Source organism: Phalacrocorax carbo, chromosome 3 (genome assembly GCF_963921805.1).
Source record: "Phalacrocorax carbo chromosome 3, bPhaCar2.1, whole genome shotgun sequence".
NCBI classification, from domain to species: Eukaryota; Metazoa; Chordata; class Aves; order Suliformes; family Phalacrocoracidae; genus Phalacrocorax; species Phalacrocorax carbo.
Window position 1 is genome coordinate 104,300,261 of NC_087515.1, and position 27,113 is coordinate 104,327,373.

The following is a 27,113-nucleotide window of genomic DNA, read 5'->3' on the forward strand; positions in this document are numbered from 1 at the left end:
CAACATACAAACACTTTTTCTTACCCTCGTGATGCTGTGGACCTCTCCCCCTTTCTCCCTCAGCAGTCTTTTTTGCAGGCCAGAAAATTTGAGTCTATTTAGTCTCCCCGTAGAGAAGCTATTTCATACCTTCAATCATCCTTATAGTTCTTATCTGCATCTTTTCTGATAAGATTGTGGGGTTGAACTTGCATGAAGAACTCGGACTAGGCATTGAGCATATGTAGGGCTTAATTACACTTTCTCTTTGTTTCATCTAACTTTTAATTATTTTAAACATTCTATTCACTTTTTTGACTCTTATGGTTTTATGAACACACCATTACTTCAACATTCCATCTACTCTGCGATAGTTCTCCTGAGTCCTAACAGGTAGCTTAGAGCCCAGTGCTATGTGTGCAAAATCGGGCTTTGCTTGGGCGTGGTGTTACTGCACCTGTCTTAATATGGAATTCCTCAGTATTGCAAAGTCTTTCTGCAGCTCTTCTCATAGCCTTTCTCTAAAGCAAAGCAAGTGAAATGGCAGCTGAAATTTAGTATCTATTGCATCCATTATGCAACTAAAAAGCCAAAGAATCTGGAAAAAGGTTTAACAAATACAGTAAACAGACCTTTTCCTTGCACTTTCTTTGATTGCTAATTACATATGCAGTGTTTTGCCTTAGGAGCATAGAAATATCAAAGTAATTAACAGAGTATCATTAAGAAGACCTGATTGAAGAGTAAATAATAAAGTGTCCTTATTGAATAAGTATTTGAAAACTGAAGGAGGGAAGATGGGAAGGAGGAAGGGGAGGAAGAAAGGTGAATGGTAGAATCAGCATGTGTTGGAAATTCAGCTAGTGTTATAGCTGATCTGATGTGATACAGCTAGTGAAGACATGCCGGCTTATATCAACTGAAGAGCTGCAAAGCATGACACAAAGACAGATGGCTTGAAGAGGCCAATGCTGAGATAAATCAAAGATATTTAATATGCCTGTTTTGTTGATGGCATCTTCTTTCAGAAATGGCATGAAGAGGAGATTTGGGAAGTACATGTAGGGGTGTCTTATGTTCTCCAAGTTCTGTGGTTGTAATGTGGCTATACTTTTATACATTTTATACTTTTATACTTTGATGTTTTCTTTACTGGCTGTAGTTGTTTTAACAGCCTACAGAATCAACACTTTATAAATGCAAACATGGAAAAATATCAGTTATATCAAATGGCAAGAACAAAAAACAAGGTTTGCTTAAATTTTTAATAATTTTAATTTTAATAAATGTGGTCGTTCATCACCAAATTATGATTATAAACTGCAGAATGCAGTGAACCGTACATTTATTTTCAAAGTATGCTAATACTTCAGATTTTTCTGTGACATTGTAAGAACATTGTTTGTATGGAGTGGACGACTCCAGCTGACAACGATACTGTGAATTATACAGCTTCTTCAAGTATAGGTTACAATGACACAAAGAGGATATTATAGTTACTGTGTTGTAGCTGAAGCATGAAACAACATTCAGCTGTCTGTCTGGCAAGCGACTGCCACAAAAGCCATACGTTCAGTGTTTCCTATATGCATATGATTACAGTCCATCCTGAGTAAGGGAAGTTGTAGATAGCAGGGTAAAGTGGGAGTCAGGTGTGCGAAGGGTGTGCTAGAGGTGAGCACTTTCAGAATTTCAAGAGTAAATCTTGCAGCCATAGTCTAATAACTAGTACAGTGTGGATTGAATTAATTTATAGTTGGTGGAATAAATACTGTGGTGTTGGCAAGGTTTTTTACTCATAGGGACAGGAATACTTTTAAACTAGCTAAAACTTGTTTTATCGTAACTGCTAATTGACTAGTCACCTCAACTAAAATAACGTTTTTTCAAATCGCTGCTGTTTTCTCTTTTTATGTTTTGTAACAGAAATGATCCCATCAGATGAGGTGTAAGACAGCATGACATAATGCAGTCTGATGTAACATGGGTGAAAGCTAACATTTTGCAGTCTTATCCTGCTCTTATTGATGGCCATGCGCAGCCTCCCAAAGGCATGTCCGCTTCTATTGAGCCATGTTAACTGTTTCCCTCTCAGATTTTGTCTCCTGGAAGCAAGGTAGATATGTAATGAATCTGAGCCTGTATGTGCAGAGTTGAACCTTCTCTCACTGAAATCTATAGAATCCTTGTCATTGACTTCAATGGCAGTATGATCTCACTCCTGGATGCTTCAATAGTCAGATACATTGTGTTATTGTGCACATAGTCTAGGATCTCAGGATCAACACTTTCCACCACCCATCACCCCCTTTACCTCAGCTATTTTAATTAACGTTAGATCCCTTGATTATCACAAATATGAAAGCTTTTATTTTAGGCTTAGGGAAAGAACAGGAAATATTGTACTTGTACCTTGCTCAGAAAAATACTGGCATTACAACACTTATGGAGGAAGAGCCATAAGGATATCTCCTGTGAATGGTAAATTAAAAATGTCCTAGAGAAACCTGTCTCCATGTCATTCTGTGGAAGCAGTGACTATGAACAGCAGAATAGTTCACAGGTCCGAGGGCAATTCTGCGCTGCAGATCTGGCACGGACATGGCAGATCAGCCTACTTTTCACCCACCCTGGAACAACCAGCTTTAGCAGTGCCAACACGAATAGCATCTACTTGCTCTGCTGCTTCTGGCTCTCCATTTCCTGTCAGTCACAGGGGCTCCTGAGGATGAGTCAGTGATGCAGGCGGCTTTTTCTTCCGTACAGTATTTCATGTAAAATGAACATAACATGGTATTGCTTGTAATATTCCTGTAAAGGGTAGATCTCTTCTACCTATTTCAAATATGCCTTAATCAAGGATTAAAAATCCCTTAGAGCAATCCAGTTCAGAACTAGTCCCTGAGATAGTGCTTATATGTTATGGTGACAGTGCCGAGGCCAGATGAAAAGGCCTGAAGGAGTGCAAATTCAGTTTCTGCAATTTCATGTGCTTCACCTCACATAAACAGTTGAATATTTGGGTGATTCTTCAATTTGGTATTTCAAAACAGCACTCACCATAATTCTATAAGAAACAATTATGTTGTATAAGCAAACCAGCTCTGAGAAGTACAATATCTCATGAAATGTTGCATTGTTAGGAGAAGTAATGTCTTTAAGTATGTAATATCGTAAATATCCATTACATGTTTTACAGTTCCAGCTTGTATTATCATCTTAAGTTCCTTAATTTATTTGAATTCAATTAATTGTGTAAATTTTTATTTCTGTAACCTGAGTCATATGCATGGGCTGAAGGTGTTTAATTAGTAAATATATATACTATATACACTATTTAGAAAGTATTATTCTAATCAGCTGTAGCTTAAAGCAAATGCTAATTGCATTTTTCTTACAGTTCACAGCATCGCTTGCCATTATTTACAAAACTAAATAATTGCTTGAGATATGCACAATGGGAAACATAAAACTGAAACATTGTATTTAGTATTGGAGAAATAAAACATGATCTTATGTAGATTGAGAAATAAGAAAAATATCTTATTCTTTACTCATTTACTCCAGTATGAACTGGGGGCACCAAATCAGACTGGTAGTATTTTGGGACCCATTTGAATTGGTGTAGATAGGGCCAAAGGATTTGGAACAATGCTGAATGACACCTGTAGTTACTCATGCAATTGTGTTTATTATTGATGCTGCAAGATGGTGGTTAGCTGCTCCGTTCTGAATATTGCTGTGCATAAATGTCAACCACTGACATCATGACTCAGGCACAGGACAGGCGCTGCATCACCCTCCATTCCATCCCATTGCCCCATTAAAATCAGTAATTACTTTAATACTGTGCAAATATATCAGTAAGATACAAAACATAAGGTACTAAATTTCCTGTGGTTAAGATTATTAGAACAAATCATTTTAGATCCAGTCATGAATGCCTCAGGCAGCTGTACTTTGAATTTATAATCTCCAGAGAATATGTGTTTGTTGCGTCATTCCCACCCTGGTAATGTTAATGAATGCCATAAGTTGTGTATGTTTTGTGTGTGTAAACTTATTGACACCAAAAGTGCAATGAAATTTGTATTTTACACAGGCATGTGTTGTCATTCTACCTATATTTTGATTATATTTAACTTTGTTAATGCTGTAATATTGTTTGCTCTGTTATATTGTTAATTTTTCATAGGAGAATTCTTTCTTATATATGCATTGCATAGGACAGTAGTGCCCATATTCTGATTTATATAACATACAAATCTAAATAAGAAGTACAGTTATGTGTATGGAAATAATATATCTCTCAAGAGGAATGTTTCATGATTTCTTGCAGGAGATCTATAAAATATCTTTCTTTTTTTTTAATGTGAAAGCTAAAATTCTTCCTGCAGAATGCATTTGTATTAACAAAGGTGATTGTTTTAAGACTAAAATCTAATGTAATGTCATCTGATCTTTCTAAATTAAATTCTAAAAATAGCTCTTCCATCTTTGAAAATGAAACTTCTCTAATGATTATTGAAGAATTTATTGCCACTCATTCTCCCTCCTTAAGTTACAACTTAGCCATCTAATTTGGAAGACAGTATTTGTTCTTCTCAGTTGATGTCAGTTGACTCTTCACTGGTAATTAAAGCACACTGAACTAAAAAGTTCTGTTTTAAATGCAAAGAAAGCACAAATTAAAGTAGCAGAGGTGAACAAATTTGAAACCTTTTCCAGAGTGATTCTGTGGTTGCACACAGACAAAAAATGCTGGAAAGCCTGCTGGATAACAGAAGTGATGCACAAAGTAATAACTGTCAGGTAGTTAAAGTAGATGATGCTCATGGAGCAGTTAAAATGAGACAAATGGATTTTTCCCAGTTTTCAGAACTGGTCTTTCTGACAATGTGCTCTTTTAGTAATAGTATAAAACCAAACTGCTTGAACTGCGTTACACTTCTCAGCCTCATGATGTAGGCATCCAGTGACAAAGATGGTAATAAAAACCCCTGTTGTTAGATCCTGGTATGTGAGTAAGGCTGTCAGTAAAGTGGTCTGGGAGAAATGACATCAATAAAAAATGAAAGTCAAAGTGACAATACTGAAGTGATCAGATTTCGTACAGACAGTTATCCTGTATGTTGCAGGAGTCTGGCAGAAGGGAAATAAAGAAGTCTTCTCAGAGTAGCTCGCTTACAATCGAGTTGCTCCTATTCTAGTGAAGCTCAGAAGAGAATCTAGATTATTGTCTCAGTATTTCACAAACAATGAAATCAGCACTTTCCTTTTATTTACCTGAGCTGTACCATACTCTCTTTCTACCAGCTGTTGCTAAGCAACTGTAACAGTAATAGTGGTGTTTACCTAAAACCTCAATTTATTTTACTTTATTTTAGAAAAGTAAACAAATAAAATCCACTGTGTCCTCAGTGATCTTCATCTGCAGAATGATTTTGCATCTATGAAGAATAGTCTTGTTTTAAAGGGCACTAAATCTGTCTTGAGCTCAGCCTTTTGTAAAGGAACTTTTTTCAACATCACCTGCCACGTATTTAAAATCTGGTATACAAGTTGCATTGTTTTCTTCTCTTTTTTTAATGCATTCTCTTACCTTCGTTTTGATGAATCTTAAAAACAATTGGCGTACATGCAAAGGAAGAACAAAGAGAATTTGGAGAACTTTGCTTTATTGGGCTAAAATCATTACTTTTGAAGGAAAAGGGCTAAAACAACTTCATATAATCTAGTTGCTTTTAACTAAAACATTGCTTTGTCAGAAGGAAGGTCTGTCAAGCTGTAGCCTTGAGAGAGCAATTATGGTGGGTTTTTTTGTATCTACTAGCAAGTGCCACTGAATTGATGAAGTTAGAGACTGGATTTTTAAAAAAGCATTAAAGGCCCTTAAAAAAAAAAGTTTTCCTGCAGAGAAACATATTTTGCTGCGTTTTATTTCCCCATTAACTTGTGTGAATACTGATTTATTGGTCTTTTTGGAGATTCCAATATTGAAAAGGGAACATGAAATATCTTTTTCTCAATTTATAGTGGCAACGTAATCTGGCTGATGTATAATGTGCATTTCAGCATTGAGAACTTCATTAAAATAAAGAAAAAAATTCCACATACCAGCAATTAAGATGTTTTGCTCTGGTACGCAGCAAAGCTACCATTACAGCAGGATTTGTTTCAGAACTTCTTCCTGAAGAGTAATATTAATCTTTAACCTTCAGGACAATTTAATTTAAGTTGGGTGCTGGATAAAAGCTTAAATATACATAGGAAATTGTGCGCAAAGCTATTGCCTGACTCTCAGCGTAGTAATCTGAGACTTTAAAACCACTAGATTTTCTGTTTCATCAACACAATCAATGAATATATATCCTGTGGCTGGAAGTAAGGTCTGAATTTAACATGTTTTATAGACTGATGAAGTTGCAGTCACTTTGTGAATGTCTGCATCAGAATTTAAGGTTATTACAGGCATTCTAGCATTTACCAACCGTTAATCTCATGTGAGATGACCTAGTGAAGGTCCTAGACTAGTCACAGATGAAAATTGCAGGTTTTGAATAGATCTGTATTTAAAGGAAATCAGCATAGATTTTGCAGTTTAGCTGCCATTTTTAATCTATTTTTAGCTTTAGCTGCCAAGATACAGAGTATTTAACGATTCAGAGGCAATTGATTTTGATAGGAAGAGTTGAATCTGGCAGCCAGCAGAGGTGAGGGTGCCCCATCTCTGTGCCCTAGATGCAGGCAGCGACAAGGCTGAGCAGCTTTCCCAGTAGGCACAGTATGCCTACTGCATACATGCACAGAGCATGCATACACACCGCATACGTACGTGTATATATACATATAGGTGTGTATATATATGTATATACATATGGCCGGCTACACAGATTAACAGAGGTGAACACACTCAGCACTCACATGAGCTCATGCAGCACCAGCAGCCACCCACCCACGCACAGAGCTGACCACAACTCCCCTGGTCCCTGCTAGTCACCCTGCTGTGGTCTCATCCTTAGAGAAACCCTCCTGGCTTCCCCTCCATATCACCTGCTCGCCAGCTGTGGACAGACCACAGCAAACGCTCGCACACTCTGGCCCTGGTCCCACATGGGCCTGACACTTGGTGTTGCTCACTGGGGTCTCCCTGGTTGCTGACCCCCAGGCACACGTGCCCTCTGGTCCACAGCCCGACCCAGCTGCTGGCACCCCGACCTGCGCTCGCCCCAGGCTGGCACAACCCACTCGCAAGCCCTTATGGCCCCTGTTGGCCATAAGTGGCCAAGGCAGGCCACTATTTACACATGACCAGCTCTGTTTGTCCTGTCACACCGCTATTTTCCCACAGTTGTTCCTCCCCAGGTCATCTAAATCCATCACCGAGCTGAGACTGTCTTGAATATGTTTAAATATTTGTAATACTGAGGCACTACTGCATCAGTTCTCTCTGATGTTGGAAGGCGATGGCAGACACAGCAAGCAGATGCAGACGCGGCGCAGGCGGCTGCTGCGTGAGATCTTCGTGCTGTCGCTGCCAGCCAGGGCGTACTTCAGTTTTGCTAGCAAAGATGGTGGCTTGCAGTTCTGAACCAATCTTCAGTGATGATATCTAAATTAAGAAGAACTTGGTACTTTCTGATTTGATTAATTCATTGGAAAGTGCCTTTTAATGATGTTGTGAGGTTTACTTTGTAGTTGATTTTTAACGTACACTTGAAGTAGCCAAATGCTGTTTAGAACAGTCCTCAGAAAATAGTGCTTTTGCTTCTCTGGCCATTTGACATTTCTGTTCTTTATTAAAGTTAATTTAGGAAATAACAATTTTATTGGGTAGTAACATTGTCAGAAGATAGCTTCGGGATACACTAATGAGGAAGAAGTGGTAAGGGCCCGGTGCAGAGCATGGTGGTGGGGGCTGGCGTGGGCCTGCAGGCCTTGGCGGAGGCAGGAACCACCGGCACCTTTCAGGGGACAGCAAGGAAGGTAGCGTATTAAAATGCAAAAGAAAAGAAAAAGGGGTAGTTGCAACAAGGTGTGCAACCACCTATTTATGTCTTACAGCTACCTACTGCTCCACCATCTCGATGGCAGCAACAATTTAAATCTGTAGTTACCTGTTGTAGTTCAAGAGGAAATCTTTTTTGTTCTATGTATGCATAACACGTCTTTGAACTCTCAGGAATGTTTGGTTTCTCCCTTGTTAAAAGTCATATTTGCAAAACTGTTGCTGTCGTGAGCTTTGCTGCTCAAAGTCTTTTAAATTATGGTTAATACTTACTGCAATACCAAAGCTTCTGCAAGCGTGAATGTACATGTTAGAATCATGACTGCAAACATGAGGTGCTCTGGGGAGGTGAGGGATGTGCATTTGAATTTTCTGTGCAGGAGAGAGCATTTAAAATCTGTGATGGCTCTAACCATCAACTTTTATAATGAAGGCTTCATAAATAAGGATAAAAGAGAGACGATGGAGTCAGGGATTCATCCTACTATATATGCAAAGAAAGTGATTAGTGCTGTTTTGTGCAGACTGACAGAGGGAGCTAATCCCAAGGCAAGGCAGGTGAAGGCATTTGTACCAGTGAGATCCCAGTAAGATTTAGGGGCTGCTGGGTCCTCTCTGAAGGCTTCCTGGAAACAAAAATGTTAGCGTCCAAGAGCATTGCAGGCCAACATTGTAAAACTAAAAATTATGCTTCTTTTGAACACAGCTGGAGCAAGTAGCCTGCAATATAGCCTTGCTAGGCCAATAGGTATTCAGAATATAAAGGGAAGTTAATTAAGACAGCAAATATATGTATGTTTTTTTAATTCCCGTGCCTGAACTGTTCTTTGTGGAAAATTGCATCTTTTTAAAGTTGAAAAATTGGTAGAACAGGTTGTGGAACAAACAGAAAAAATAAACATTAATGTCACAAGCACCATGTGTTATCTAGAGCTTAAAAGACAATCAAGGAAAAAATTGCAGCACTGCTAATGTAATCTTCAGTTCAATGCATCTGAGATACCTGTATTTAAAAGGGACTAGGGGGATTTAAGGAACTAAAAGCTGGAACAGCTGAAACATGTGTTAGGAAACTATATTAAAGAAGAAAATTGATTGACACATGGTTAAATGTGATATACTGAAGAAGAATCAAGGCTTTATTTTAAAACTTTATGCTTTTCAAGTCAATTGGAGCTCTCTGAAGGAATGAGCCTGAATGTGGATAAAGTTGATCAGAATTTCCAAAAGACATTGAAAAAGGCTCCCCAGTAAAGGCTGCAAAGGAAACAAATCAGGTAGGGCATAAGAAAGTCTGTACGTTGCTAAAAGGTTGGTTAAAATTTGTGCCTTAGCGATAGGAGAAAATGGCCAGTTTTTACAATGGAGGGAGTCACCATGGCACTGCAGAGATATCTGTGCTGGCATCTGTTTTGTTCAGCACACTCATAAATTACCCGCAGATGGGAGTAAGCAGTGAAGTGACGTGACGACAGGAAGTTATTTGGTAATAAAGATTGTGAAGAATTCCAAAAAAAGGGCTTATGATACCAAGTAAGGGGATGTTGAAGTAGTTGATGAAATTCAGAGTAGATGAATGTGATGTGATGCACATAGTTATAAACTGTAGGAAACCTACAGAGGAAAAAACCATAATAAATCCTAATTTTCCATGTAAAATGACAGGCTCTAACCTCACTGTAATTCTGGAGGAAGGGAATCTTGGTTATAATACATAATCCTATAAAAATGTCAAGCTAATGCTTACCTTAGTAAAAGAACAGATTAAATTAGTAGGAGAACAGAAAAGGGATTAAAAATGTCACTGTGTAAATTACATGTATACATTTTCAATATTACAAGAAGTTCTGGTATGCTTATCTTGTGAAGGGCGTAACAAAGCTGCAAAAGGTTCAGAGAGAGGTGATAAAATGGCTTTAGTACAAATAACAGCTATATAAAGTAGAACTTTTGAACTTGGAAAAAGAAGCTGGGACATGGTAAATGTCAATAAGATGGTAAGTGGCATAGAAAGCATCAATAAGAATCATCTGTATGTTACCTTTTCATACAAATATTTAGTGAGGCATCAAATGAACCTCTCAGATGGTAGCTGCTGAACAAAGACAAAGAAGGGTTTTTAATGTTTTAGGATTTCCTCTACAGTACGTTAAAGGTGCTAAAAGTTAGTGTAGACTCAGGATGGCGGGTAAAGTTCATGGAAAAAAAGTCTATCAAGGGCTATTAAACAGAAGGATGAGGCTACTGGAATGTGTTCTTTTTAAGAAATCCCTGAGATGCAGATCTTGAAGGGGAGGGGAGTTTTCTGGCGAAGCCCTTCCTAGGTAATTCCTTTGGCTTGCTGTTGGAGAAAAGATACTGAGCTGAATGAGTCTTTGATCTGGCCAAGCCCAGCTGTTCTTATTTACTTATTAAACTTACTAAAAAAACAGTAACTCGTATTGGAATCTACTTTAAAGAATGAGGGAGATACAATCTTGCTAGAGATCTCAGCCTCGCTACTAGTTGCTGTATTCCTCTGTAGCTGCAGAATAGAAGATGCTACTCAGTCACAACAAGAATAAATGTGACTTCATTTCCATTATCATGATTGTTCAAAATATCTTTAGCATCACTGACTTTTCTATAGTTAGTTTTGGCACAGTTTACAGTTTGCTTGTTCAAAATACACATATCTTGCAAAAATTGCTTGCTATGTTAATATGTATATGTATGTATATATATGTATAAATATAGCAGTTTTCCACAGAATACCTTATGAATTACAAGAAGAGAAGTGGTTGTCTTTTTTCTTGTTTCTTCTAGAAGCATTTAAAACTTGAAAAAAAATCAATGAACCTGTACTTTGCTATTTCTATTTATTAGATACTGGTAAATGGCGAGGGGTGGGTGGGTGATAAATACAGTCGTGATAAATATAAAGGCCCAGGAAAATAAAAGTCCAATTTTTAGAAAATATTTCATAAGTCTGTGTTTTGTGAAGTTTATTCAAAATCTTATGGCAAAGCAGTACTTAAATTCTACTGATTCTTAATGATTCTAACACCCATTTAATCTCAGCATTTAAGGCAAAATTGCAGTGTTTTAAGGTTTCTTTCTATCTTAGGGGTCACAAGTGAGAAATGTTGAGGCTGAGCAGGTGCAAATAAGGCTGGTAAGGGATATGCAAAGAACATTTCTAAGGTAAAATAAGGCTGAAATCAGTGTAAATAATTTTCAACTACAAGCTAAGAGCATCAGTTTTCTTAAATTATGCTTTTGATATCATAAAGTTAAAATAGCTGTCCTAAAATATCTTCTTACAGACAAGATATGACAGAAAATTAATGCTAACGGCATAGTTTATGTTCATATAAACAACGACGTGGTGTCATACTAATAAAATTTTGGCAGTCTAATACACCTTTAATATTAAAATAATTCAGTGTACTGATATTGTACTCAATCAATGACCGCACAGCTTGTGACAAATGGCAACTCTTGGTTTTTTTTATTTGACACAGAGCTAAAGTGAATTGTATGGGTAGATTTCGTTACGGGGTGTATTCAGTCTCATTCAGCCTACATTCTCTTCTGTGCTTACATTGAGCCCAGCAGAACTATTTGAGCTCTGCTGATATTAATATTATTTTAAAATTTTCTTGTTGGTATGTTCAATTTCTTTTTTTTTTTTTTTTTTTTTGACACTTTCTGCTATTAAGGCACCCATAAGAAACAAAATGTTCTTAATCTCATCAGTGTCTTCTTACTGCTCTGTGGTGTCTCTGCAGTCAGAAACCACATTTTTTTTGTGGGATACTTCATTGCCAACCCCTATCTAATTTGCTGCCACCTGTCACCTGAAAGCCTCTTCATTCCTGCTCTCCCAGTACATCCTCCTACTGAATCTCTCTTAAGTGATTCGATGCTAAATTTACTCCATGGCAGAGGTGTAACATCTGACAGTTTTGAAGGTTTTAGACCTACATATATTGACAAAATAAGTATTACACAGATAGCAGCTGATCCTCTTTCCCCCAATACTGCTCTGTTAGCATGCTTCATGTCTTAACCAGGCAGGGGCAGACCTAGAACGTTGTTAGTTTTCTGGGCCTGCACAGCTCTTGAAGTCTCTTTGAGTATTGCTTAGTTCAGAAGAGAGAATGTCTTTGCTCTTGTCGGCATGCAGCAATGAGATTGCTAGGAGTTAACCATGTATTAAATTTTTTCTAGGATTTTTATTGGGGTTTTTGCTGAACGCTAATTAAATAAGTATGTGTTTATATATATGGATATAAAATTAAGAGCAAACCTCTTCACAGCATTTCACAAACATTTCACAGCAATGATTTTCCGTTACGGTTTTCCTTTGATTCATGTTTCTTGGGTACAAAGTGAATAAGGCAGCATGTTTGTTTATGAAGAGTTTCAGAATGGGAGGGATATATATACAGGGGAGCAAAAGCAAACCGGAGAAAGAAAGGGCTACAGGTGGTAAGAAATGCTTTCATTAAACAGGGGTAAAGTGTTGGCTGCCTTGTTTATCATTAGAGTTTCTTTATTTTCTGAGAGACTAATGCACAATAACTTGAATCTACAGTAAGGAGTATAAAACACCTTTTGGAATAAAACTGGGAGCAATCACTGACAGTTGCAAAAACTTCTGCGGGCACGTAGCAAGTGCTTCTGTAAGGAGGCTGCTAGGCTGTGCCATTTTGGGGGTGGGAGGGCTCATTATTACTCCAGCAATATTCAGTTTTACCTTAAGCCAGCTGCTACAGCAGGTTCCCTAAGGGACTGGGGAGGTAATTTGTTTGTCTCCCTGGAAATCAGAAATGTAATTAATGTATTGTATTTACATACTCAATTACATATGGTGTATTACATTCTTTATACCCCAGAATTACAAATTTCTGCTCCTAAAAGGTAGTTCTGTCTCTGGTAGAATTTAGATGAATTGCTAACTTGCACTTATAGCTCTCCCCTTTCAAAGCAACCCTTTCACACCCAGTGGTAGGAAAGCTGTTGTGCAGCACGGCTTGCAGAAGGTACTTGAGTTACACAAACGAATTTCTGGATGTTGGTGACATGAAGTAGCTCATTACAGTATTAGGTGGTAGGCTGTCACTATAATTTTCCTTTTCTGTTTTCAGAACATTATTTCTGTAATAATTAAATTATTTTAAATTGCTTGTGACACTTGTATGACATTTCACCTGTGGTTGTAGGAAGAGGAACACAATGCAAAGCATCTGCAAGAATGCTGACAAGTTACAGTGAACAGTACATAGCTGAAACGTTCATGCTAAGTTTATAGTGTAACAGGTCCATTCTTCAGGAATGTTTAATAATACCAATGTTTTATTAAAGTAATGTGAATCAATCGGTAGATATACTGGAGAAGATTTTTACTTTAAAGGCCTCCTGAATCCCCATAGCCTTTTTATCTTTTCATTAGAGTTTTTGTAATATTTGAAATTTAGTAGAAAATTATTACTTATTAGTTCTGAAGTTTTAGCAGCAAATCCCTTTTATTAAATCCATTTTATTAAGATTTAGAAACCTCCCACAAGCATTTGACAGCACTGCTCTTAAAGATTCAGTCTCAGAGACCTACTGCTGGGAAGTTAAAAATAAAATTGCAGCCTGAAATACTTTTCTGGTTTAGGTATAACAATAAAATGCTGGGATTATACTTGTTCTGAAGTACTTAAAATGCATGTAATAATCCAAGCATTACAGTGCACAGAATGTCCTTAAACTTTTCTCTGTTCAAATATTTCATTAATGCTTCTCTCCAGCTCTGAGCCAGTACAACTACTGTGTGTGGGATTAACAAAATCAAGTAGGAAATTAGCAAGAGTGTGCACTGTAAGTCAAGGTTTCTTGCTGAGGACTTCCCATTAATGAGCTACCATACCCTCACAAGGTCTGTAGGATGTACAAACCAGACAGAAATGCCTGCTGAGTAAACCCTTAGTGTTATTTTTGAAGAATCCTAAAAAAACCAACCAAACAAAAAAAAAAATCCCAAACCACACTCGCCTGATAACAATACACATGGCACTACAAATGTTATACCACAGAAATTTTTGCTGTGTTTTTGAAGTATAAAGATCTTAATGTTGGTTACAACAGAATGCATAATAAATGTGTGTCTATATTTTGCTCTCTGTGTTGAAATTATGTTTCAGAACAGCAGAAACTCTATACTTTAGTATTTATATAAAAACTTTATAAATGGCATTCACCAAAAAGCTCTGAACGCTCTCTGGCATTAAAACTGTCAGTCTGTTGAATTTATGGCATCAAGGCTAATGCTTAAATTTCACATTTGGATGAATAAGTCATACATTGTTAATACTACATAACCTCAAATAATGATTCATTGCATAAAAAGATGGTAGGTGTCTCAGAAAATCCAGCGATGGGGGTTTTGAATCCAGAGGGAAAAAAGGTATACATGAAATTTTATGTCGTATTTGTAATCTAGAAAAAGTATTATAAAATTAAGTTTACATACAATTACTCATGTAAGACTATGTACTGGGGGAGGGGAAAACACAAAAATACCTATTTTTGTTTCTTCTATTTCAGGTCAGAACTGTGGAGGCTTAGTACAGGGACCGAACGGTACTATAGAAAGCCCTGGATTTCCTCATGGTTATCCAAATTATGCCAACTGCACGTGGATCATTATCACAGGAGAACGTAACAGGATACAACTGTCATTTCATACTTTTGCCCTCGAGGAAGATTTTGATATTTTGTCGATTTACGATGGACAGCCACAGCAAGGCAATTTAAAAGTGAGGTAAGGTACCTTTTTTCCTTCCTTGGTTTCTTTCTGTCTCTCTCTTTACCTCTCCCTTTCTCTCCTGAATATATGGTCTGATGATATGTTACAACAACACTGTGTTTCCTTAGTTCCTCCCCAGCCAAGGGGATAGCAGTGCCCCAGGATCTCACAGCAAAAGACATTAATCCAAGTTTCAGAGCCTTATGGCCCTAGCTGGTGTACCAGTAGCATCAGTAACGTCAGTCGTACTTAAATTTAGCACAGTTCAAGGACAGTTTTGGTAAGGGCCCTGAGCACTGGAGTATCCCACGTTGCACTAACTTATTTTTATTTATCTGGGCCCTGATGGAATCCAGATTTGGTCCAGGGACCCTTTCCTAAAGTCACCTCTCCCCAACTTTTGAAAGAACTCTTACTGAGATGACTCTACTTTTCTAGCACGCCTACAATATTTGAATCAGAGTATGGATATGCTGCTTGTGCTAACAGTGTCCCAGGGTCTCTCACTGAATGTGGCATGGAAGAAGTGGTGGGCAATACAGTAATTTGTGAGAGGCACAATCTCATTAGTGTGTGTTGAGCAACATCTGGAAATGCTTGCCAGATCAGATCTTCCAACTGACTATTGCCTGCCTTCCAGATGAGTTGGGCTGTAAACTGTTTGACTTCTTTGCCAAAATTGAAATGCTTCCGCATTTCTAAGTAAAAACAATTATTAAGCAATTAAGGACCTTTAAAGGTCAGAAACTGGGGTTTCTTATACGTCCAAATACCACTGAGGTTACAAAGAGACTTTATGGAAGCTTTTTGATCTCAAAGCTTTTCACAACTTCAGGTTTTGGTGCCTTAATTTCATTGGTGTCTTGTTTTGGGTTCCTCAGTCATTTGATGGATCTGGACTGCAGAGCTGGAAAGCAAACTGCTATCAGTGCTACTCTGCCATTTTCTGTTCAGGCATGAGATTTATGGAGCACTGTAAAATACTGCTGCCAGTTTTGTTGTCTGATTACTCTTTTACATGCTGCTGATTTATATTATACTGCTAAAACAAATGTGGAAACATCACCAATTTGCTCTGCATTTCAGTGGGTATCATCACATATTTTTGACAAGAACAATGCTCTGATTGATCGTTGACTCAGTTCAAAAAGTTTTCAAAACTGTGGAAGGTAGTACACAGCTACGGATGCTGGAGTTGCATAGTATATGTTCTTCATTTACTGTACTTAATTGATGTTTAGTACCTGTATCACCTTTATACAAGGATTAACACTTTTTCAGTTAAATGCTTTGATTATCAATAGCTAATACTAATCTGTTAGTAGAAAATTGGTTCAAAGAAGGGCACCAACTGATGTGCTGTGGGTATGAGCATAGAATACAGAATTTCCTAATTGTGATCTTGTTCGAACTGAAGTAATTTTAATTGTCACTGATTTAAGTAAAACAAGGATTTAAATTCCAACTTCCAACAGTGAGGCAGATATTTTATTTATCCTTGCTTGTGTTTGCCAGTTAGTTACGTTCATAAATGGTATTTTAAGGAAAAAAAGCATTTGTTGGCTTTGCAGCATGCAGAGATTAAAAAACCAGAATTTGAATGACACGTTTCTATTGACATGTCTCATACCCCGTGACATTCCCTTTGTTGCACAAAGCAAATCTGCAGGTGTACCCCTCTACAATTGCACTTTTTAAGACAACTCACTCGGCAGATATTGGAAAATTATAGTCTTATTTTTTTAGCTGACAGGATGCAAATGTAAGAGAGCGTCTTGGAACTTATGCTTCAGGGTATGCTTTTTTTTCATAGATAAAAATACTCTACTAGATGTTGGGTAATTATATTTCTTCAGCTGTCAAGCAAAATCTGGAGGTTTTCCTTAAAAATAGCTGTGTAACTGTATAGCTCTCACAAAATATAATAATTAATGTTATTCCCATATTTTGTATAGTATTTTTCAGCTGGTAAAGCAAAAGCGGGTAAAAATGAATAGTACATTCAACTAGTTTACTGTGCTGCCTGAAGGACCTTTTTGTATGCCAATGCATATATGCATGCATGTTTGGGAAAGGAATAAATTATTTCAAGCTGTTTGTGTGGAGGAAGAAAAGGGAAACAATTAGTTGCAAGATGTATATGAACTTCTTTGGTTACTGCATTATTACAGCATATACTGATTCAAGGGATAAAGTACACCTGGTAGAAATCATAGGTTATTGCAAGCTACGTTATGAGGAGGTTGAGATGTAAGATAGTAGAAGGAAGAACAATGTAAACAAAAGATAAGGCACTAAAAAGCACCATTTTACATCTTCTGATTTTTCTAAATAAACCCAAATAGCATTCTGTTATTCTGTGTAATTACTGAAATCTGCAGTCCAAAATTGTCCTTAAAAAGATTGCTACCGCTGCTTTATTTTTATCTCTGTAAAGTTCATGGAACAGAAAACAGGATTTGATGTATGTGTGTGTCTATATATACATATATATATAAAAAAAAGAGGAAAAGTGAAATTTTAAGTGTAATGCCACCTGTCATGATATTGCTTTGTAGGGTTCTGTAATCTTAATTGTATAAACAAATGTAAAATAAGATAATTAATTTCACCATGTATTGTAACCAAAACAGATGTCTCAGTTCTACATTACTGAAAAAAACCTTATTGTAAAGCTTTAGTATTGCATTATCATCAGTTGATGGGGAAATATTTCAAAATACATCCAAATTATAATTAAGCTGGGAAAAAGATGTAAAAATGTATTTTTATTTGCATTTTAAATTGTAAATGAGTTGTCATTTGTTTTATGCAGTTAACCATCAGCATGCAGTATTCATATGGATGAAACTCTTGTGAAGAAGAGATGCAAGTGTGGTGCACTGAGACAACAAAGTTATTGCTTGCGAATTGTTTCCCTAAGTAAGAGTTGCATTCAGTAGTTCAGTGTAGTTCAGGTGCTAGCAAATTATTTTTTTTACTTTTTCCTTTGTTGTATCTATCAGATATAACAGTAAATGGTAATATTTCTAAATAGAAATGAGAACTGCATCAATGGGACGTAGGGAGTAGGGATACAGGCCGGCTCTGAAGAGGCTCAGTGTATAGGCGGATGTGAACTGACAGTATTGACTTATTGACTGTGTACAGCCAATAGATATGTTGCCTTCCATGAGCAAGTGAACTCAAAACAGACATTTCAACAGTTGACGGATTTCAAAAATTAGTTCAGGGCTGGTGTCTGAGCATAAATCTTGTTACAGTATATGTTTTCAATATGCAGAATTCTTGAACAGGAGTTTCACAGAGAGGTGTAGGGAAACTGTAACAGGACTGGGTAAATAGAAGTGCCCATATCAAAACCTCTCTTGTTGAAGAGGTGAGGTGAGGGGAAAGTTAGTGGGGTGTTAAGACCTTGAACTGCAAATGTAACAAACACGGTGAACTGAGACCTTGTAGGTGCGATTGCCTTCATCTCAGTTTATGGTCTCAGATTCCACAACCACATTTTTTTCTATGTCAAATACAGGTAAATGCTGTAATCTTTGTGTTACAGGGTCTGGCGGTAAAAGTTACTTTTTAAGTGTCACACACACTGTTTGAGAGTTAGTTATGGAAGATCTGTGCAATATACTCAGGAATAATCTTTTCCAAATAATCAATTCAATCTTTCAGAGAGTCCTGAAAAACTCTTAAAAATGGATTCTAAGCAATTTTGTTTTTTCTTACACAGAAAAGCTGCTAATTAAATTGTATATGCTGATGGGAAGACACAAAAGTACAGACGTGAATATTTTTTGTTGTGTGTATATGCAGCTGTCATTTACTTTGGACATACATGATACATATATTTTGGAAAGAGATTTTAAATGTCTGTTTGCCGTTGGTTTCTTAGGCCTTCTAGGCATTATTTAGTTTACTGCAGCCTAGGTAATAATATAATAGATGCTGCTTGTTATTACTCATATTAGTTGAAATAAACATTTTTGTTTGAATGGAGCAGTAATGCAAATGACAGAAGTTGCTAACGGAACATGTAATAAAATAAAGCTGATAAAATTTTTTCTGACAAGCATATATACAGTGAATGTTAAATAGCAACGTGTTCCCTCTGCTTTCTTGAATTGTGTAGAAATAATAGGAATTAAATACGAATTCTTCACAGTATTCACTTTTTCCTGTCTCCAGCAAACAATAAACCATATGTATGTTCTCCACTTCATAATCCAAGCAGGGAGACTAAAAATGTTCACTGAAGTTTAATTTTGTTTATTCTTTTAAACCTCTTCTATTGTAACAAACCAAGATTTATCACATATTCAACATGTTTTAAAATTTTATTTGTGTTTGGTTTTTGGTTTGGGGCTTTTTTTATTTGTTTGTTTCTTCAGAAAACAATTTCTGTCTTCCCTCTCTCCAGGATCAAGAGAACAGTGAAACAATGAGGGCATGATTGACTTTACTACAGAACTGCTGACACTGCAGCAGCAGGAGTTTTGTGCAGTTTACAGTTTTTTATTTTTTCCTTCCTTGTGAATATGTCATATGTCTTTTTTTTTTTTTTTACCTTTTTATTGCACATCATCTTCTACAGGTTGATTTTAACATATAGGATTTTTGTGTGTGTGTGAACTGGAGACTTTATGAAGAAAACATATGTAGGAATGAGTATAGTAACCATCTTTATTCCAGCTCAAGCTTACCTAGAACACAGCACGAAGTACCAGAAACTGAGCCAGTGTTCAAATTTGTAAAACAAGTTTATTGAATAATTTCAGTAGGATATTCTGGTATTTTGTACCTCTGTAAGAAAAGGAAAATGATTATTGAATGATTCTTCAAATTGATTACTGAGTTCCTGCCAGTAGAGATGCCTATCATTGACTATTGTTCCCCTTTTTATGTTAAATCAGATTTTTCTTGGCTTTTTCACCTATTAAAGTATTAGGAAGAAGAAATCATTTATAGTAGAGGACTAAAACGTAATTCATTCCATATCACACAGCTATTTTAGGAAAGAAAGGAAACTATGACCTGATCAGCTAAATGCTGAGAGGTAGTTTCTGCCAACAGCAAAAAGAGCATGCAGGGGAAGGGAAGATAATTTATGTGTGCAATATTGGCAGGTTCAAGCTCATTGATGGCAATTTTTTTTTTTCCACAGGTAGAAAAAAGGCAAAAGCCCTATTCCCAAAATTTTAGCTTCCCAATTCAAAATCTTAAGCCTGTTAATTTTGTTGGCAAGCCTACACACTAAAAAGATTTAATGAAAATTTTATTAAATATAAAGTCAAATCAGAAGTCTGCTTACTAACAACAAGTTACTTCACCAGGAGTTATTGGCCATATTAATTACATAGTTTAGGCTTATACTAAATGACGGACAACTATAAAAGAAGATAATATACCTTTTTTCCAAAAACCATGGAGTATCGTTTGAACTCCCACCTTAGAAAATCCGTTTCATATTTAGAAACTATTATTTCTTGGAAAAAGAAGTTAGATTCATTTAACAAGTCAAGGCAATGCATTAATTTATACTGCAAAATTCTGCATCAGTTGCTTAAAGCTTTTATAATGTAGTTGTTTAAGTCAGCATGTTTTTCTTTAAAAAATGAGTGTGACACTCACCGTAATGAAAATGTAGCTGTGCTCAATTTCTTTATCCTCTGTGGAGGTAGATCTTTTCTTTTCACCTGAAACTGACCACAGTACATCTTCAGAGAATTTACATGTATTGCTTCTGTGCCTCTTCTGTACTTTTCAAACTGCACCCGTATAAGTGACACCAGTGATTTGGTGCATTTTTTTGTAGTGCTTTACCATCAAAAGTATTACTAGTAAAGGACTCGGAAGGGGGGAGTTGAGAAGTGGCTCCATAAAATGTTAATTTTTATAGTTTTAGCAACTTCAGCATATGTTAGGTAATCTCACTGTTTCATAGCCGTACAACCAAATTTGATTTAAGGGAATAATAAAAAAATTACTGTATAAACACCTTTCTAATAAAGTAGAGAATAATTACTCAGTATTTAAAGACACGTCATAGTACCCTGCTGAGAAAGATAGGTTATTCTTTACGAAAGCTTCTAGGTGTTTCACATGACACTGTTTTTAGAGTAGATCTTTGATTTTAGATAAGAAGTGCACATCTGCCTCCCTTGTTATTTGTTATTGAATATGGACATATTACAAATAATTAGTTATTCAGCTTGAAAGAATCATATTTATGATCATACTAAGCCAAACATACATTCCTTGATTAGTTATTTTATGAAACAGAATGCCTTGGGTATCCATTATCCAGTATTCAAGCTACAAAATCACAGAAAATTGCAAATTGTGAGTGTGGTTATGGATGTATAAGTACGTGCGTTTTGACGAGCTCAGTTTACATCTTTACTTTACCTGAAATATCAGAATAAGGTTTAAATGTTACTTCAGTATTGGCCAAGTATAAGAAAATTCACTGGTATGATGTCTTCTTGATGTGCACAGAGAACTCACATGATCTACAATATCTTATGGAAAGTCTTTTTGATTCTGTCAGACTGATGAGTTTGTAATCTGCAGAAGTACAAATACTTTTTTGAACACTGCTCAGTACACAATTTGGCGTTCCATGCTTTTTTTTGAGAGGTTTTTTTTTTTAATTTTCTATTCATTTGTGTTGGTTTCAGAAGCTTCTAAATCCCCTACATTTTGGCATAGTAACAATATATACACATCCTGACACTTACGTAAATATGACAAACTCCTGGAAGATCTCACATTCACTTTATTCTCAAAACTCCTTAGGAATAGGATAGTGGAATCCATTAAGAATGCAGATAAACACAACCTGGGGAATTAGAGCTCTTAAAACTAAGGTGCATCTTAAAAAGCCTTTTAGTGTAACTTTGTGATACAGTTGACACCATGTCATAGTTTAACTCCAGCCAACAACTAAGGACCACACAGCCACTCACTCACTCACTCCCTCCCAGTGGGATGGGGGAAAAAATTGGAAGACTAAAAGAGAAAAAACTCATGGGTTGAGACAATGACAGTTTAATAAGTAAAGCAAAAGCCACACACACAAGCAAAGCAGAATAAGGAATTTGTTCACTGCTTCCCATGGGCAGGCAGGTTTTCAGTCTTCCCCAGGAAAACAGGGCTCCATCACAACGCCATCACTCTGAACGTTCCCCCCGGTCCTTCTCCTTCCCCCAGCTTTATATGCTGGACATGACACCATATGGTGTGGGATATCCCTGGGGTCACTTTGGGTCAGCTGCCCCAGCTGTGCCCCCTCCCAGCTTCTTGTGCACCCCCAGCCTGCTCGCTGGTGGGGTGGGGTGAGGGGCAGAAAAGGCCTTGACTCTGTGTAAGCCCTGCTCAGCAGCAATGAAAACATCCCTGTGTTATCAACACTGTTTTCAGCACAAATCCAAAACACAGCCCCATACTAGCTACTATGAAGTAAATTAACCAGCACACCAAAATTTTCAGACAACTTTCTGACTAAACAGGTGATAACATTAACTTGATTGCTGGTTGTATAAAGAATTCTTACTCTTAAATACATTAATTTTTGAGAGTGAGGGCAATTGCTTACCTTTATTACCTGTCACCTAAACATATATTACACTTGCAGTGTACACGAAGCAGTTTTATATCAGTCTTTCTGCATGTCCCATCTTGTTCAAAAAGAGTGTCCTTTTTATTTTAGATGATATATGTTGAATTGATACAATTACATACAGAAGCCCTGCTGATCAGCATCAGTATATACAATGTGTATGCAGTGGCTATTGCAACAGCCCTTAGTCAGAGATCAGTCAGTTAGTTCCCTTTGCTTACGTTCTGACTGCAAGCTAAAAGTTAAGTTACAGCCTTTAGAAAATTTGCAGCTGGACTCCTCAATGAGAAGAAAGTCCAGATGTCAAAATCTGTCCCATTTTGAGATTTGTTCCTGTACATCCTAATTGTAGGATTTTTCATAGTCTCTGTATAACTATCATAATTTTTAATTAGTACATACCCTGTATGCTATGAAGAAATTTTGACTGCTTGTTTGTTTTAGAGAATAAAAACATTTTTTATCTGTTAACTGGAAATTAAAGGGGGGAAAAAAAAGCTTTATAAAATGTAATAAGTGATTCATCATATTTCTGATGCACGTAATTAGGTTAAACTGTGAATCATACTCTCTTACTGTCATCTGGTAATTACCTGCCTATCTTAACTGAGCCTTGTGATTATTGACTGTATGATCATAGTCTGGTTTTGGGTCACCATGTGCTGGAGCCAGACGTAGTGATTGTTGGACAGATACAGCATCATAGATGTTCAGGCTTTGGAGGGATCTCTGCAGTCTCTCTGTTCTGAATTGCTGCAGTGGAAATTCCGCATCCTCTCCTTTGTGAGCCAGTTACACACAATCAATTCTGCTCATAAAACAATTTTTGTGGACAAGCATTTTCATAATCTTGCAGCTCCCAATATTACTTAGAGACTTTCTTCAGTTTTCAACCTGTTCGTATTCACAAGAGCATCTGCTGACATTATTAGGGGCCTTGGGTTTTGACAGTGATGTTTTTCCCACTAAATGGAGACTAAAACATACTTCTGCTGAAGTCCTGGGTTATTCCTGCACTCATACTTTCGTCTGAGTGAAAACTATGTGTGCTCATCAACTCAATTAATTTATTAAGAAAACTAACTAGTCAGTGGCTAACTGCCTAGGTGCACATACACTGAGAGTAATGCTGACCATAAGGGGTGTGAAGACAAGTTTTGATAATAGGCTCAATACCAACTTGGTGGGGAGCAGCACCCTCAGAAGACTTCTTGCTGTTGACTCTGTACTCTTTTCATTGATCTATCAATGTTCTCTTCCATTTGCGTGTATTTTGCTCTTTCAGAAAAAAATTTAAAAACAAAAAATTATTTGCTTGTGTCCCACACACCCCCCAGACACACACCTATGCACTGTGGTTTTCTTTGCAGAATCTAGTGTGACCAGTGTCATGAAAGAAAAGCAAAATGGCAAAGAAAAGAAAAAAATCCAAATTCCAATATTAGACTGCATGTTTGTCTTAGTTGCAAAGACAGGCTAGTTCTCTAGGCTTCTGAAGTTAAGTATGCATAATAAGGCCATAAATACCAAAATTATGATGATTTTAAATGCAAATTAATAAACACTATTTGAAAATTAGTTTATTATTTTTAATTTCTTGAGATAATTCTTTAATTCATTAATTAGAGAGAAAACTGTATGTTATAGGACTTCTTGGTGAGTATGTTAAAGTTAAGTCTAATAAAAAACACACAAAACCTGTGCTTAAAACTTGTAATTTTTAACAGTTAATTTTGAATGCTGAAGCTGGAAGTCTCATATATTTTTTAAAAAAAAGTAGTTTTGGCAAATTTTGTTTAGAGTATTGAATTACAGAAGAGTAAAGTACCATTTAAATTGATAACTCAAATAATGCAAAACGGGGCAAAATAATCTTATTTATCCAGAATAATTCTGTTGATAAGGGTTTTTTGGAATGTACCTATAGGTACTAAAGATTCCATTACCCAGAACATAGCCTCCTAAATACTGCCTGCCAAAATGTCCGTAAAGTATCTGTGCGTATCCATGTTTACCTTACAACACAACTTTCAGCTGATCATACCTCTCAAAATAGTACAGTGAGAGTTGAATTTCTTTTATTTTTCCCATGGCTTTTTACAGCAACTTTCAGCACTTGCTGTGATTTCCATTGTGTTCCTTTTTTGAAAGTGAATTTTATCTCACTTTCTACAATGACAGAATGGCATTAGGATTTTCTCAGTCATCCTTCCGCGCCCCTGGAACTGAGCTATGTTATTTATGGTCTGGGCAAGGAAAACCTTTAATATTCATAGGGCTCACAGACAGAATAGCAAGAACAATGCGGGGTGCCTGAGGTAGAGGAGGTGAGAACTGAGGAGTAATGGGGGTAGGGAAGAAGCAATGTGTTAAAAAGATTACAGGTATGCTAAACCATGCATTTAGGCACATATACATAATACATCTCCTGCACTGACAGACTGTAGTTTACTATAGAAATTGTCTCTCCACCACGCCTACTGTATGCATCAAGTAGCTCAGGACTGGTTTTGTCCTATGTCATTGCAGAATACATGGCTGAGCTATTAATTTTGATGCAAACTGTATAAGCATGGGAAATCTGGTTAAGAAGTCCCCACTCGTAGTAGAGCAGACGTATTATCAATGACAGGTAGGAATCATTTTAATGTAAAATTGTTCACAGCAACTTATCTAACTCTGATGCATCTTTCAACCAAAACAGCCAGCAAGAGGTAGGTTAGGGAATTCACTTGAGAGGTACGGAAATCCAGATTTATTCTCCTGAGTTGCCTGGCTGAAACAAAGGACTTCATGGTAAAACGAAGAACTTCATGGTAATGTCTGAGTCTCACTGTCTCCTTTTGGAGCTCTTCTACTTTATATTAGTAAATAATCATTTATGGCATCAGAAGGAAGCAGTGATTTGGTGCTGTATTCCCCTGACTAGGCATTCTGTGGGAATGTGGGTAAGACTGATGGCTCCTGTACCTTTTTCAGGTAAAGTGGAGGCTTGAACCAGAGTGAGTGCCCTGGCCACCAAGCTGTAGACTACACTATGGTTGCATTTGTTGTTTTTTAGGAAAAACTGTGCAACACCTGATGTGTAATGATAAAATGGATTTAAATATAGTTTGGGGTTTGGTTTTTTTTTTTTTTGGTGAGGTGGAGAAACTCATTTGTGTTGTGCAATTACCTGCAAAAACTCCTAACTTTAAAAATCCTTTATGCCCAAAATGTATTTCATGTTTCTAAGTGAATAAGCGCCAAAGGTCTCTGAGTTACAACCTTGCTGAAGGGTCAAGTCTAATGCTGCCAAAGGCATTGTGAAAACTTCTCCTTACTAGAGACCAAATAGAGCTTAGAAAGTTGGAAAGCATGTATCCCAAGAATCTCACCTAACATTTGGAGTAATATGCCTTTCATGAGTTTATCTTTCTGTTCTGCTTATTGATCTGCTTTTTCCACAGAAACAGACAATTAATTTAGTCTACCCTTAGTGAGCATTTTACCGAATCACTCTCAGCTTCCCTATAGTCAATATGGAGAAACAGGCAATTTTAGAGTAATTTATCTCATTTATGTTACACATCAATTTTAGTTTGAGATTAATTATGCCATAGAAATGCTTATTCTCTTCATAGGGCATAAGGATTTGATTCTGAGTAAATTCTAAAAAATATTCTTCCTGTCAGCATGGAGCTGAAATGGGCATAGCCCATGCTTTCCTTATGGGTCTTTATTTTGAAGAGCCGGTGCAGTACATAAAAGATATCTTGGAGGACATCCTCTCTCAGTCTTTAAGGAACTCCATTGTATTGCAACTCTAAACTAGATTGTATGTGCCAAGGAAATCTGGGAAGCACTTTTAAGTGAATTGGAAGCTGCTTTTTCTTCTTTCTGCTTCCTCACACTCCATTCTCCTTAATCATCATGAAGGACTGGTTTTGATTGATGTGCTGGTCACTATGTAGGAACAGGTGGGAAGGAGTTTTTTCATATATTCTTAAACAGGTTGCTGTGTGCAGTTTATCTAACTTCAGATATTTCTATTATTTTAAAATATTATATTTAATATATTTTTCTTCATGCTAAAAATTACGCAATCATGAATGTACCTTATTTAGCATACAGAAATTAGCTTATTTGTGGTAGGTCATAGCCCCTGAATGGAATAGGCAGATGTAAAGTGTGTTGGAACGAAGTACAGCTCTATACACTGCAGGGCGCTTCTGAGGGAATCTCCACAAAAACAGCTAGTGTGAAATTTGTATAGCCTTAAAAGAAAAGTTATTTTGTATGGCAGATACTGGATTTATTATAGGCTTCCAAGAAAATGTGACCATCAGATCCAACCAGAGAGGATGAGTTTTGCAGTTAATAGTCAAATACAAAGCTGTGGAGGTTGTTAACATAGTAAATTAATTAGATTGCTAGCTTTTGTCTGAAAATTTATTTCTAGGAAACTAGGAAACCAAATAGTGATGCTATTGTGCATATATCAAACATTGCACCATCACTTCTATGCTGCACATTTTATGTACTAATTATATCAGAAAATAGTTAATTATAAATGTATAACATTCTTAGTTTTGTTTTTTCTTGTAAGAGGTGAAAAATTGCAAAATAACCTTGAAATTTCAAATACAGTCACTGAATACGGTTAGCACATCTCTGTAGAGAAAAAGAATATATTGCTTGGAGGTTAAAAATTACAGTGTGGGGTACAGCACATAGAGCATGTGTGG

The 27,113-nt window shown here is 36.7% G+C and overlaps 1 protein-coding gene across 1 annotated transcript in view; it reads left to right on the forward strand.

Moving 5' to 3' along the window:
- Window positions 1-27,113, forward strand: part of CSMD1 (CUB and Sushi multiple domains 1) — a 1,235,979-nt gene that overhangs the window by 218,695 nt on the left and 990,171 nt on the right. Inside the window, exon 2 of the mRNA XM_064447944.1 lies at window positions 14,564-14,780. Within this exon, the coding sequence (XP_064304014.1) occupies window positions 14,564-14,780 (217 nt within the window). The remainder of the gene's footprint in view (window positions 1-14,563; window positions 14,781-27,113) is intronic.